General features: G+C 41.8%; 1 protein-coding gene across 2 annotated transcripts in view; it reads left to right on the forward strand.

The window, feature by feature from the left end:
* The first annotated feature begins 622 nt into the window (after window positions 1–622).
* trak2 (trafficking protein, kinesin binding 2) overlaps window positions 623–12096 on the forward strand; it is a 52211-nt gene continuing 40737 nt past the window's right edge. For both annotated transcript variants that reach the window (XM_080720834.1, XM_080720835.1), the window contains exons 1-3: window positions 623–713; window positions 6960–7200; window positions 11713–11913. In XM_080720834.1, the coding sequence (XP_080576960.1) occupies window positions 7113–7200; window positions 11713–11913 (289 nt within the window). In that variant the 5' untranslated portion in view covers window positions 623–713; window positions 6960–7112. The remainder of the gene's footprint in view (window positions 714–6959; window positions 7201–11712; window positions 11914–12096) is intronic.

Here is a 12096-nt window from a genome sequence, read left to right on the forward strand (position 1 = left end):
CCACGAGTCGGCAAACCATACAAGGAACAATAGGAAAAAAAGAAGAAAAAGTATCCCTCCTTTTCATTGTCCCTGGACGTTGCGAAAATGCGACTGCTCTGGCCGACTGCCAGCTTCTTCTTTCTGCAACGTAGAAAACAACACTACTCACCCTAATCCTAACCCTAACCCTAACCCTCACAAGAAGAGCACAGAATTCAAAATGTACTCGGGTAAAAGTACAAAAGTGTTGTTACTTAAAGTAGGTCTACCAAAAATAAAAGTAGGCTACTCATTTCATATTATAGGCAGAGTGTCCCATTTTAAGTTTTCAAATGTAGATAAACATATTTTCAAAAGGCCGAAATGTATATAGGGGTGAAAGTGATATTAAAGGCATGTTTTGTAATAATGATCGAAATCTTGAATCTTCCAAGTAGACGTAGTAACTATAACCAGATAGACCTATATGACTATAACGTCTACAAATTGTAGTGGCGTAAACGCACAATATTTGCCTGTACTGGCTGGCGCCTGTTGATAACGTAGGAAGGAAATCTCCCCCCCCCCCCCCACACACACACACACACACACACACACACACACACACACACACACACACAATCCATTGTTTGTTCGATGTAGTGACAGACAGCAGACACATGCAGCAGCCAGGATCGGACCATCACATGGAGCTGTTTACAGCCTGTAAATAATTATAACCTTCTTACCAGGTAGGATTATTGCTACTATTAACCCGCCGTTTATTGTAATATCATAATATTTTAATAAGTGGCGTGTGGCTTTAGAGGTAAACCGCGATCGGTGAGACTGAGAGACAGAGAGAGAGAGAGAGAGGGGGCTAACCGCTAATGCCGTTAGCCGAGCAACAGTAGGCTGTCATCTCATCTGCATTCAGCATCGGAGATGCGCGCCAGCCAAGCAAGCAGGGTCAGGGTGTCGCTTTGAACAGTTCTGCAAGCTAACAACGCGTTGCTAGCATGTTGATCTGTTCTTTTTGGTTCTAAAACGTACAAACCTTGGCCTTATTGGATCAACAGTCAAGACTGTCATCAGTCATTCTAATGTCAGAATCGAAAAAGGATTGTCTTGATCCAAGGCTAGTGCAAATCTCTACACTCTACAGTATTGATTAATTTCGTTTAAATATGATGTGTTGTTATTGTTGATGATAATGTTATCTATGTATTATGTTATAGATAGTAAATATGTAGGCCATGTATGTATTTATTTATTTTATAAATCTCTGCAGTACAATGACAGACATCACGTCACAAGGATTACAAAAGAACGTTGAACATGTAAATCTGGGTCATATTTATTCAGAATATTCTTTGTTGATGGCAAATCTGCTATTTGGAACCTTCTCACTCGCCCCATCATGAATCTATGGATTATTATGCCATTGTTTACATACCATAAATACAGCAACACACCGTAAACCATTCATCCATTAGGCCTATCTTTAATGTTTGTTATTAGCTTATATAAGAGCTCTCATACAATCACCTTAAAACGTCTCCTGTGTTTTTTTTGTATTTTTTATTTATTTATTTATTTATTTAATGTTTGTTTGGGGGTAGGGGGCTAGCCATTTTGTTTACATCTTGATTCTGATTGTTCATTAGATAATATGTGTGGGCTAGCATCCCTTCATTCCCTTGTGATCTGAGGAATGGGAATTACTTAAGCTGCTCATTATTTCCTGTAGTCAGCCAGAACAGGGTATTTACAATTTTGTGATTATTATATCTTTTTTGAGATTGAAAGTCCACTGATGATCTTTGTACTCTAAATCAGATGAGGCAGTGCAGTGAGTGCAGTGTTTATGAACGGTCACATGCTGCTTCACCGTGTGTGTCCATTTAGTTCTGACCCAAATCAGCATAACGGTGGTGACGTGGTTGTCAGATTTAAGATGTGATGAGAAGAGGAGAGGGCGAGGTGATGACTCATAGGAGATCAATAGACAGGAATGGAAAAGAAAGAAATGGAAGATTAACATATTTTCATACAATCATTGATTGGGACTTGCCTGGGCTTTTATCCATGCTGCAGCCGTAAAAGACAGCATTCTGAATCCACCTACAATGGATGATGGAAGTAGTCTTTCTCCTCTTTGTCTAGCTTTGATCAATGGTGTCTTTTCAGATCAATAGCGGTACTAAGTGGAATGTCATTGATGGGGTTAGCATTGTTTTGTCTGTTTCCACACTGCATTTGATCTGTTTAACTTGTTTTGCCTGAGCCATCAGTTTTCAAATGTTGACTTTTCAGTTGTTGACTTATTTAACTTTGCATCCTGCAAAGTGGATCATCTATCCAAAATGTTTAGCCAGATTGGGTCACAGGCAGCAGCTTGTGAAAAGTTGTTGATGTGAATACAGCAATGCCCAGGGGACCCCCTAGCCTAGCTCAGCTAGACAAAATCCAACCATGTTAAAACGTCAGGCTAGGGACCTCCTACCATCATTAATGGGTCCGGTTCACAGTTAACACAAGCCTGGGAAAAGATAACCAGAGCTCAGACCATGGATACTTTATACATCACTGTAGGTCATCTTATTGAATCAGCATTTGTTTTTAGCGAAAAAGTGCGACACTATATAATATTTGTATCATTTAGGTTTAACTGTGTAGTAGGGTGAGTGTCACAAGTGTGATGCTGCTGGGTTAGAGCCGAGCTCGTTGGGCAGTATTATATGTAGGAATGTGCACAGTCCAGGGTCCTCCTCATCCTCAACCTGATTTTCAAGCCTTTGGAGAGGCTGTATACCACTAATGAGAAGTTATCTGGAGGGGGACATTGCTACTGACAGTCACAGTAACAGATTGACTCAGCAGTGACACACATTTTACATCTGTTTAGTGTAGTTGTTGCAGGAGTAGGCCTACAGAAATATAAAAAGTTAAAGATTATCACAAAATGTACAGATGAACAACAAGACAGTAAAAGGACAAGAAGAAGACAATACATTGCAACATAAAACAATGCAAAACAAAATAAACAGAACAAAAACAAAATGGGGCAAAAAGACACAACAGATGGCAAAACGCAGCAGCAGGGCCACACAACAATGTCACAGTTCATCATCTTACAGAGTAATGTAAACATTTGAGCAGACACAGCAACTGTCCCTAGGGGGCAGAGCTGCCCCCTAAACCAGGGAAAATAGGATACACCTATCTGCGAAGGATTTGCAAAAAGTGTTGGCCGAAGAACGCTGAAAGAATATCCGGGCCAGACAGTGATGTTTGAGTAAATAAATATGTAAAACTTAAAACAACAGCACACTTGTTGACTACAACAGATCTTGATGTTGACATTATTGTTGCGTGTTTAAAGATGAATAATATAGTGTTTCATAGTGTTGTGGTGATGTTCAGTAAGCTGCTCTGCTCTGAGTCAAACGGTATTAACATCACTGTTATGTAAAGGAGAGGCTGAGTCTGGCTGAAGGGCTATCCGCTTGCTGCCTTCAACTGACATTATTGCAGTACACACACACACACACACACACACACACACACACACACAATATATATCTATCTAATGTCAGGTTATTTTAATATCAGCTTATTCAACCTGTTTATCCTACTGTGATATCCAGTCCTGGCTCCCATTCCCCATCACTTTAAGAAATCCCATCCTGTCTGACTGGTCGAGTCATTCCTTTAAGCCCCTGGAACACAGGGTACCCGCGGATCTTGAAAAGCATTGAAAAGTATTGAATTTAGTTTTGCAAATTCAAGGCCTTAAAATGTCTTAAAAAGTATGGAATACTGTGAGTGGGGGTATTGAATTTTATCTGGGGCAGAATGAATAAACGTGTCGCAAACAGACTTGATGCGTTTCACTCCGTATTATTATTGTTCCTGGTTCTGAGCCGTCCGACGTAGAGTGTGTGCAACAGGCTGGACGCTAGCTGCCGCTGCACGAGCAGCAGCTGTAACCTGACACCATTCACACCAAGCGTTAGCCTAGCTTAGCAATAGCCCGGGTGTCTGTCGTTGTGCAGCAGGTCTGCAAGCTCAGTCATAACGTGTCACTTCATGACTCAAAGTACTACGGATTTTAACGGTGAAGTTATGGAATTCGCTCCGTATGGATGGCAGTGTCCAAAAGATGAAATCACAGGAATAATGGAAGTCACTGGAGTTTTACATCATGCAAACAGCAGGTAGGCAACTATGCAGTAATTGTCAATAAACGTTTGCTTACGTTGTATCAAAATAAGCAACGGAACACTTATGTTCGCAAATCAGAGATTCAATGGGATTTATTTGTCACTCACAAAAGTTATCCATATAGATGCTAATGCAATACTTCAGGGCAATGTTTGTTTGGGACCGACGCAACATATCATGATTGGTGTTCATGGCAGTACTAGTAGGCGGAGGTTTCTCCACTACTGTGTTTCTCTCATAACATTACCCACGTGTGGGATCGGTTCAGTCAGCAACAATAAGGAGTTTTAGTTTAGTTTATAGTTGTGAAGGAAGGCTCGGACGTGCTCAGCGCGGTCAAAAACAAATGGAGGTGGGCTTGGCTGGATGAAAAGGTTGACACAGGATGCCATTCAGGTCCTGGTGTCAAAACTTTTTTGTTTTTGTTTTGCTTTAACCCCTGAGAACAGGCAGAGAACAGTGCAGGGACCAAAATGGCAACACTGATAAAAAAAAAGTCTAACTCAACGAGGAGACGGGCAAAGGACAAGAGAGAGGAGATCTTAGCCATAGATGGTGAAATTGATAAGGCAGTTGAGCTACAACACATGTCATGAAGGAAATCATGTCCATGTAATAATTGTGACAGGCCTCTCCCCCTCTCTCTATCCTCGCTGCTCCAACCCCTTGCTCTCTTCTCTTCCCCCCTCTCTCTGGCAGAAATGATGTACAGTGTATAGATTGTTAATTGTTAAGATTGTTTTAAGTGATACTGAGTGACATTGGGGTGTCAAACCCATTTTGGACTACAGGCCAGTTTGGGTCAAATTGGACAGGTCCTGTGCAGTATTGCTGTGAGTACTGGGATTGTACTAAAATGAATTGGGAGAGATGATTTTCTTTTGAATTTGAAAGGTCAAAGTTACAGTGAAGGTCGATATTTGCCCACATAATTTTTTAAGAGACCGGTCCGGAATAAGAATATTGGTTGTCCAGGTTTGCATGTGCATTTGAGTATTCCTACTGTATATGGTAGCTTTTTACTGACACACTGCTTTGCCACTGACAAACACTGCTTTGTCTCTGATTTATGAATGTGGCCTTACATTTGACGATTATTTTGCCACGGTAATGGTATTGAATTTGTCTTTAGAGGTATTAAAAAGCCTTAAAAAGTATTGAATTTGTACTTGGGAAATGTGCAGATACCCTGCTGGAACATTCCCCAGAGTGTGAGAGAAAACAGGATGTAGGAGGTTCTCTGTCTCTCCAGTAATATGTGGCACCCGGCCTAGAAATGGAAAATGCATAGGAGTCACAGCAGCATATGAGTCACAGCATCTGGTGAGAATGTCCAACAAGTTGCCAGTGTCTCTGCCAAGGCTGACTTGCCAGCCAATGACATAACACCCTTAAAATTGATCCTTCTGAAATCAATGGAAGCACTGGCTGGAATCTGTTTTGTAATCTGCGAGTCCTGCAACATATCCAGAGAGCAAAATGGCCGGGGTATGCAAGTCCTTATCACAATAACAGTTGAGAACGGCAGATCAAAGACTTCCCTTGTGTTGGTAGATGATAACTCCGTTCAAGCAAGTGTCAAAATATAATAAAAACTGTTGAAAATGGGGAACGTATGTACAGTTGGAAGGAGGTACAGCATTGTGTAAACAGCGCTATATCAAGTGTCCTTTACAGAATGATACAGGTTCTTCTAAAGCTTTATGAAGCAAATAGCAGCAATCCTTTTCAGTCGCTTTGGAGCAAATGGCAGAATTTCTCTTTTCTCAAAACGATTTAAATAGTATACTTCCTTCTGGTCACTGCTCATGCTGAGGAGACGCCCAGCTTCGCGACATCACTTGTGAGCAGATGGTTAAATAAAATGTTTCTGTAAGCTCCGTGGGAGAAATGTTTGTCATCTGTTTTAAATGTCAACTGAAGGAGTTGGAGTGAGAACGCAAATAGACAGAGGGCGAAAGAAGGAGAGATGGAGAGGAGAGTGTCAGGCTGAATGTTATCAGCAGCCTGGAGTGGAGTCAGAGGTGTACTTCTGTATTTTTTTTTTTTTTTTTTTTTTTGCAACCACACTGATCTGTAAGGCAAACGGCAACATTAGTCAGGGAATTTTATCAGAATACCTGTCAAAGCTGGGAATAAATTCCTTACCAAACGATTTCTTCACCAATGTGTTGTGTTCATTAAGGTGTCTAGTAACATATCTAACAAAGTTTGAAATTCAAAATCCCTAGGAGAATCTTTGACAGCAAGGGTAACTTTATGTCTTATTCACTTACTATACACTATAGTGACTATACTATAAAGGCAAAAAATACTCCCAAAAAAACTGCTTTAAGTGGGATGTGAGGGATCTAACTAGGTGTTTTGAATTATTCTGAATCCATTGCGAGCATTTGTTTTGCACGAAAAACATTCCTTGGGCTAAAAATGGATCCCACAAAACTGTAAAAAGTGATGACTCGGCACTAAACCATCGTACATAAATATGGCATGATCTACAAGCTCACAATGCATCATGCATTAATTTCATTGCATTGTCTTTTTTTAAACACATCTCTTATGAGTTCCCTGGCACAAAAGCTTTTTTCAGAGGGGAGTCCATCTGTGGCCAAATACCTCAATTTGGGGGTTCTTTCTTGACATGAAAATGTTTGAGCACCACTGGTCTAAAGTTTAGACCAGTGGTGCTCAAACATTTTCATGTCAAGAAAGAACCCCCAAATTGAGGTATAGACTCTAAACCACCCATTGTTCTCTCTCTTCTCTCACAGGTCAAAGAGCTTGGTTGATGTTTTTCCGTCCGGCGCTGCAACACTGTTCCCACCACTCAGTGGTGCGACTGAATGTGATGTGATGGTCATGTCACAGCCGTAGCTCCTCCTCCCCTCTTCCTGTCTAGCAGAGTCTACTATATGTTTGCGTGAATGCGGAGGCCCCACCCTCTACTCAGACAGGACATGTTTGAAGTCAAACCCCGTGCGATGGCCAAGAAAGAGTCCAGCACGGAGACGGGTAAGAGCCGTGTGTGCGTGTGTTGGGGCTGAACAAGATGTCACCTCCAAATAACTAGGGATGGGACAATAAGCGATATTATCGTTTATTGCGATAAAAAACACACGTTAATCGTATTGTGGAGATTTCATTTATCGTGATATCGTCCTCCGTCATGCACTGGGACGAATTCACCTTTTATTTGCCGAGCTGCATATCCGGTACCACTTAAACCCTCTTATTGTTAAAAGGTACTTGTAATATACTTGATACAGTCTTTTTCTCACTCTCTACCAAATATCTTTGCCAAAAAATAGCCGATCTACAAGATCACACCTTGTGAGCTTGTAGATCTGCTATTTATTGGCACATGTCTTTTGTCTTTTGTCACAATAATTGTGACATGAAATGTTCATATCGCCCCAACCCTACAAATAACATCCCTGTATAACAGTGCGCCTCACATCCCTATATAACAGTTCTTTTCAAACCTGGGGGTGCCATTTCCGTTACCCCCATAAACTCTTTAGAGTGTACAAATTCTATTTATGTGTGTGATGAGAACTTTATTGTTTCTACACTAACCACTCGAACCCTAGTATCCCTATTCTGTGAGGAACATTAGCCAAGAATAGCCGATCTACAAGCTCACAAAACCTTGTGCTGTGATGCGTTTTGAGCTTGTAGATCTGCAATTCTTGGCAAAGAGGTTTGGTGTAGAGTGAAAATAAAAGCAGACTAGGTATTGATGGTTCAAGTCGTTCAATGTCTAAAAATACACATTAAACCAACAACCTACACTGATGATATTGCTGTCAAACAAGTCTAAGCTGTCTCAGAAATCTATGAAAATGTTTAATCTGAAACACAATTTTATACAATACCTAGCGGGGGTCCCTGCTTTATCTCTCTCTCAGCTAAGGGGTCCTTGGCCTGAAAACGTTGAAGACCCCTGCACTAGTATATACAGTAAAATACATTTTGGAATATTCGATCAGTGAAGCATTAGTTAATCTCTACAACTCACTGCTATAAACCTTACGGAAATGTTTCAAGCAACACCAACATAGCTGTATACAGAAGTTTTAAACAAAGTTAAAATTCAACGACGGAAGGATTTTTAAAAATAGCTCCAATTTGATATTGTGTTCCTGTATGCGTGCGTGTCACCGCTGAGCATGTTGTTGTGCATCCTTGTGGTCATGTTGTCTTTGGGCCTGATGCTATAGTTAGCCGTGACTGTCCCACTAAACCACATAACCGCTGAGGCAGAAGACATTGACTTGCCTGAAAAAGAACCACACACACACACACACACACACACACACACACACACACACACACACACGCTGCCTCATCAGCCCACACTTGCACTTGACTGTAACCTACTCTGTACTGATGCTGGTTGACACATCCAGCGATTGCATAACTCCCTTCTCTCCGCAGGCACGTTTCTGTGCATCCCGTGTCCTACTCGCTCATCTGTAAACACTGTGAGGTTGCCTGGAACTTTTATCCAATTTTATGAGAAAAAGTTTGACTTGTTTTTTTCATAAAACCAAATATGCGCGTCTGAAGTTCTTTGGCACTGACAAGATACAGCAGTGATAGCTGAGTGGTTAGTGTCCATACCTAGGACTCCGGAGGTCCCAGAGGTCGCAGGTACGATTCCCCGCTCCAGCTATGACTGCTCCCCTCCCCCCGTGCTCCTTGTGTGAAGCACTGGGTTCAGCTGGGTTAAGCTGAAAACTGAATTCAAGATAGTGTTGTCAAAAATATTGATTTATCGAAAAGTATCTATTTTGAATATATAATAGTATCGATTTTCAATATGACTTCTCCATAGTATCGATGATATCGATACTCAGTTTTTACCTCTCTCCTTGGTTTACACCGACGTTACTTTTATGTGTATCCTTCCTACTTATTCCTACTTATTCCTAGTTATTTTAAAGGCCTATTTGTACTTAGAATGTGAAAAAATCAAAGGCAGGCCTTTAAAAAGTGCACTACCATCTACCTCAAGAAGTTCTGTATTTTTCTTTAAAGGGGGCCTGTCACCTAAAGGGTTATTTTCACTTTAATAATCATCTTAAAAAAACAATTTAATATGTTTATGATGTCATTGTGGGGATGCGCAATTATAAGCCAATCAAATTAATTGCCTGTATAGCCTGACTGTATGGCTACTTACTGTACGTCAGCTGTTGTTGGGCACAATGGGCAGATTACACTGAGACAGTTTCAGACTGTTTGAGGATGCACACTGGAGCGAGACCACATGACCTAATGTATCATACTATTATAATTTCGGGGCTGACAGCGGACCTTTAAATAAAAATAAAAAATTGCAGTGGTTATGTGGTATTGATTACATTTTTCAAAATATCGCATCGAAGTTAGAAATCCAGTATTGTGATAAGCCTACAAGATGGCAGACAACGCTAGTTATGTCATACCAGTAAGACTCCCTAATCGGGAGATAAGCGACCGTAGGTCACTTATCTCCACAAATAGGGCAAAAATGTGTTTTGGCAAAATCTTCCTGATCCATGTTGATGACATGAGTGTAGACATACTGTGTAGTGATTTTCGTGATTTTAGGGCAAAATCTGTAGGAGCAGTGTCCAAAATTCATGGCCAACCAAAAGTCAGTGTTTGAAACCAGTTAAGAGCACGCATCACAGGTCAAGTGAACGTGTACATGGCACGCAGGCTACACAGACATGCAGTGGTGGAAAAAGTACTCAAATCTTTTACTTAAGTAAAAGTATCAATACTGCAGTGTAGATATACTCTGTTACAAGTAAAAGTCCAGTAATCAAAATGTACTTGATTAAAAGTAAAAAAAAAAGTATTGGTATCAAAATGTACCTAACTCATTTACTGCCCCGGCCCGAGAATGCAGAGAATTTAATTTGGTTTAATTTATTAAAAACAATCCAAAATCAGATCCTAGATCAGTAAATCAGTACCCTAGAGATGGTTCGGCTATTCTTGGCTAATGTTCCACACGGAATATAGGAAGGGAATATCTTCAGAAATAGTGTCATATCCTGGAATAAATTCCTTACCAAAAAATGTCTTCACCAATGTGTTTGTAAAGGTGCCTAGTAACACATCCCACAATGACTGAAATTCAATTTCCCCAGGAGAATCCGTGACTGCTGCTGAAAGTTGGGGTCTCATTAAATTAACTATACAGGATAAAACACACCAAAATAAATATGCTTAAGTAACATGTGAGGGGTCTAACTAGGGGTTTTTCATGATTCTGATTCCATTGCACAAAAAACATTCCTTGGCCAAAAAAAAAAACGGCAAAAACTATGGTTTAGTGATGAGTCATCACTTTTCACAGTTTTGTGGGAGCCACCTTTACCCCAAAGAATGTTTTTTGTGCAAAACTAATGCTTGCAATGGATTCAGAATCATGAAGAACCCCTAGTTTGACCCCTCACATGCTACTTAAAGCAAATATATTTTGGTGTGTTTTACAGTAAGAGCGAGATCATTTAGCAACCTACAACCGGGTCGCGACGTGGTCGGTAGTTTTCAGCGACCGGGTCGCTAAATCACCGACCGCGCCGCTAAATCGACCGACCCGGTCGCTAAATCTACCGACCTGCCTGCAGTTTTAGGTCGGTAGATTTAGCGACCCGGTTGGTACATCTAGCGACCCGGTCGGAAGATTTTGCGCCCCAGTCGGTCGATTTAGCGACCCGGTCGCTCGCTTTAGCGGCGCGGTCGGTGATTTAGCGACCCGGTCGGGAGGTTGCGTCGGCAGGTTAGCCTACTGAGGTAAGGTTAGGTTTAGGGTTAGGGTTAGGGTTAGTAGCCCGGTGGTCGGTGGATAAGCGACCACCGGTCGGTGGATTTACCTACCCGGTCGGTGGATTTAGCGTCCCGGTCGGTGGATTTAGCGCCCCGGTCGGTGGATTTAGCGACCCGGTCGGTGGTTTTAGCGTCCCGGTCGGTGGTTTTAGCGTCCCAGTCGGTCGATTTAGCGACCCGGTCGGTGGTTTTAGCGTCCCGGTCGGTGGTTTTCGGTCGGTGGTTTTAGCGTCCCGGTCGGTGGTTTTAGCGTCCCAGTCGGTCGATTTAGCGACCCGGTCGCTGAAAACTACCGACCACGTCGCGACCCGGTTGTAGGTCGCTAAATGATCTCGCCCTCTCTCGTGTTTTATCCTGTATACGGTAGTTAATTTAATGAGACCCCAACTTTCAGCAGCTGTCAAGGATTCTCCTAGCGAAACTTAATTTCAGTCATTGTGGGATGTGTTACTAGACACCTTTACAAACACATTGGTGAAGACATTTTTTGGTAAGGAATTTATGCCAGGACTTTTTAAGATATTCCCTTCCTAATAGGGATACTAGGGTTCAAGTGGTTAGTGTTGAAAAAATATCACACAAAGATTTGGAGGACCCCCTGTAGTAACTCAGAGGACCCCCTAGGGGTCCTGGAACCCCCTGTTGAAGACCCCTGTTGTAGGCCCAGGCTACATTTCTCACCCTTTTCTCTCTCTCCAGACGAGGGGCTGGGCAGCAGCGAGAAGCGTTGTGGTTCCGGGTCCTTCGGGTCGGTTTCCGCTGGCTCGGGCTCCCTCTACCTGTCAGACAGCCAGGACTGGGTCATCTCTCCCAGCTGCTCCCCAGACGAGCCTCCAGCCCACCACCACCACCACCATGCCCTCTCGCCCATACTGGCTGAAGAGACCTTCAGATATATGAGTGAGCAGTGTTCATTTTGTCGACTAAGACTAAAAGACTACAAGATTTTGATATTTTGTCAATAAGACTAGACTAAAACAATTTCAGAATACTAAGACTATTATTTGTGTTATTCAAAAGACTAAGACTAAATCTAAGTCTAAGACTAATGGCTGTAAAAAATAACACTGGCCATGTAACTGC

The sequence above is a fragment of the Nannobrachium achirus genome (genome assembly GCF_963921795.1).
Source record: "Nannobrachium achirus genome assembly, chromosome: 24".
Classification (NCBI taxonomy): Eukaryota; Metazoa; Chordata; class Actinopteri; order Myctophiformes; family Myctophidae; genus Nannobrachium; species Nannobrachium achirus.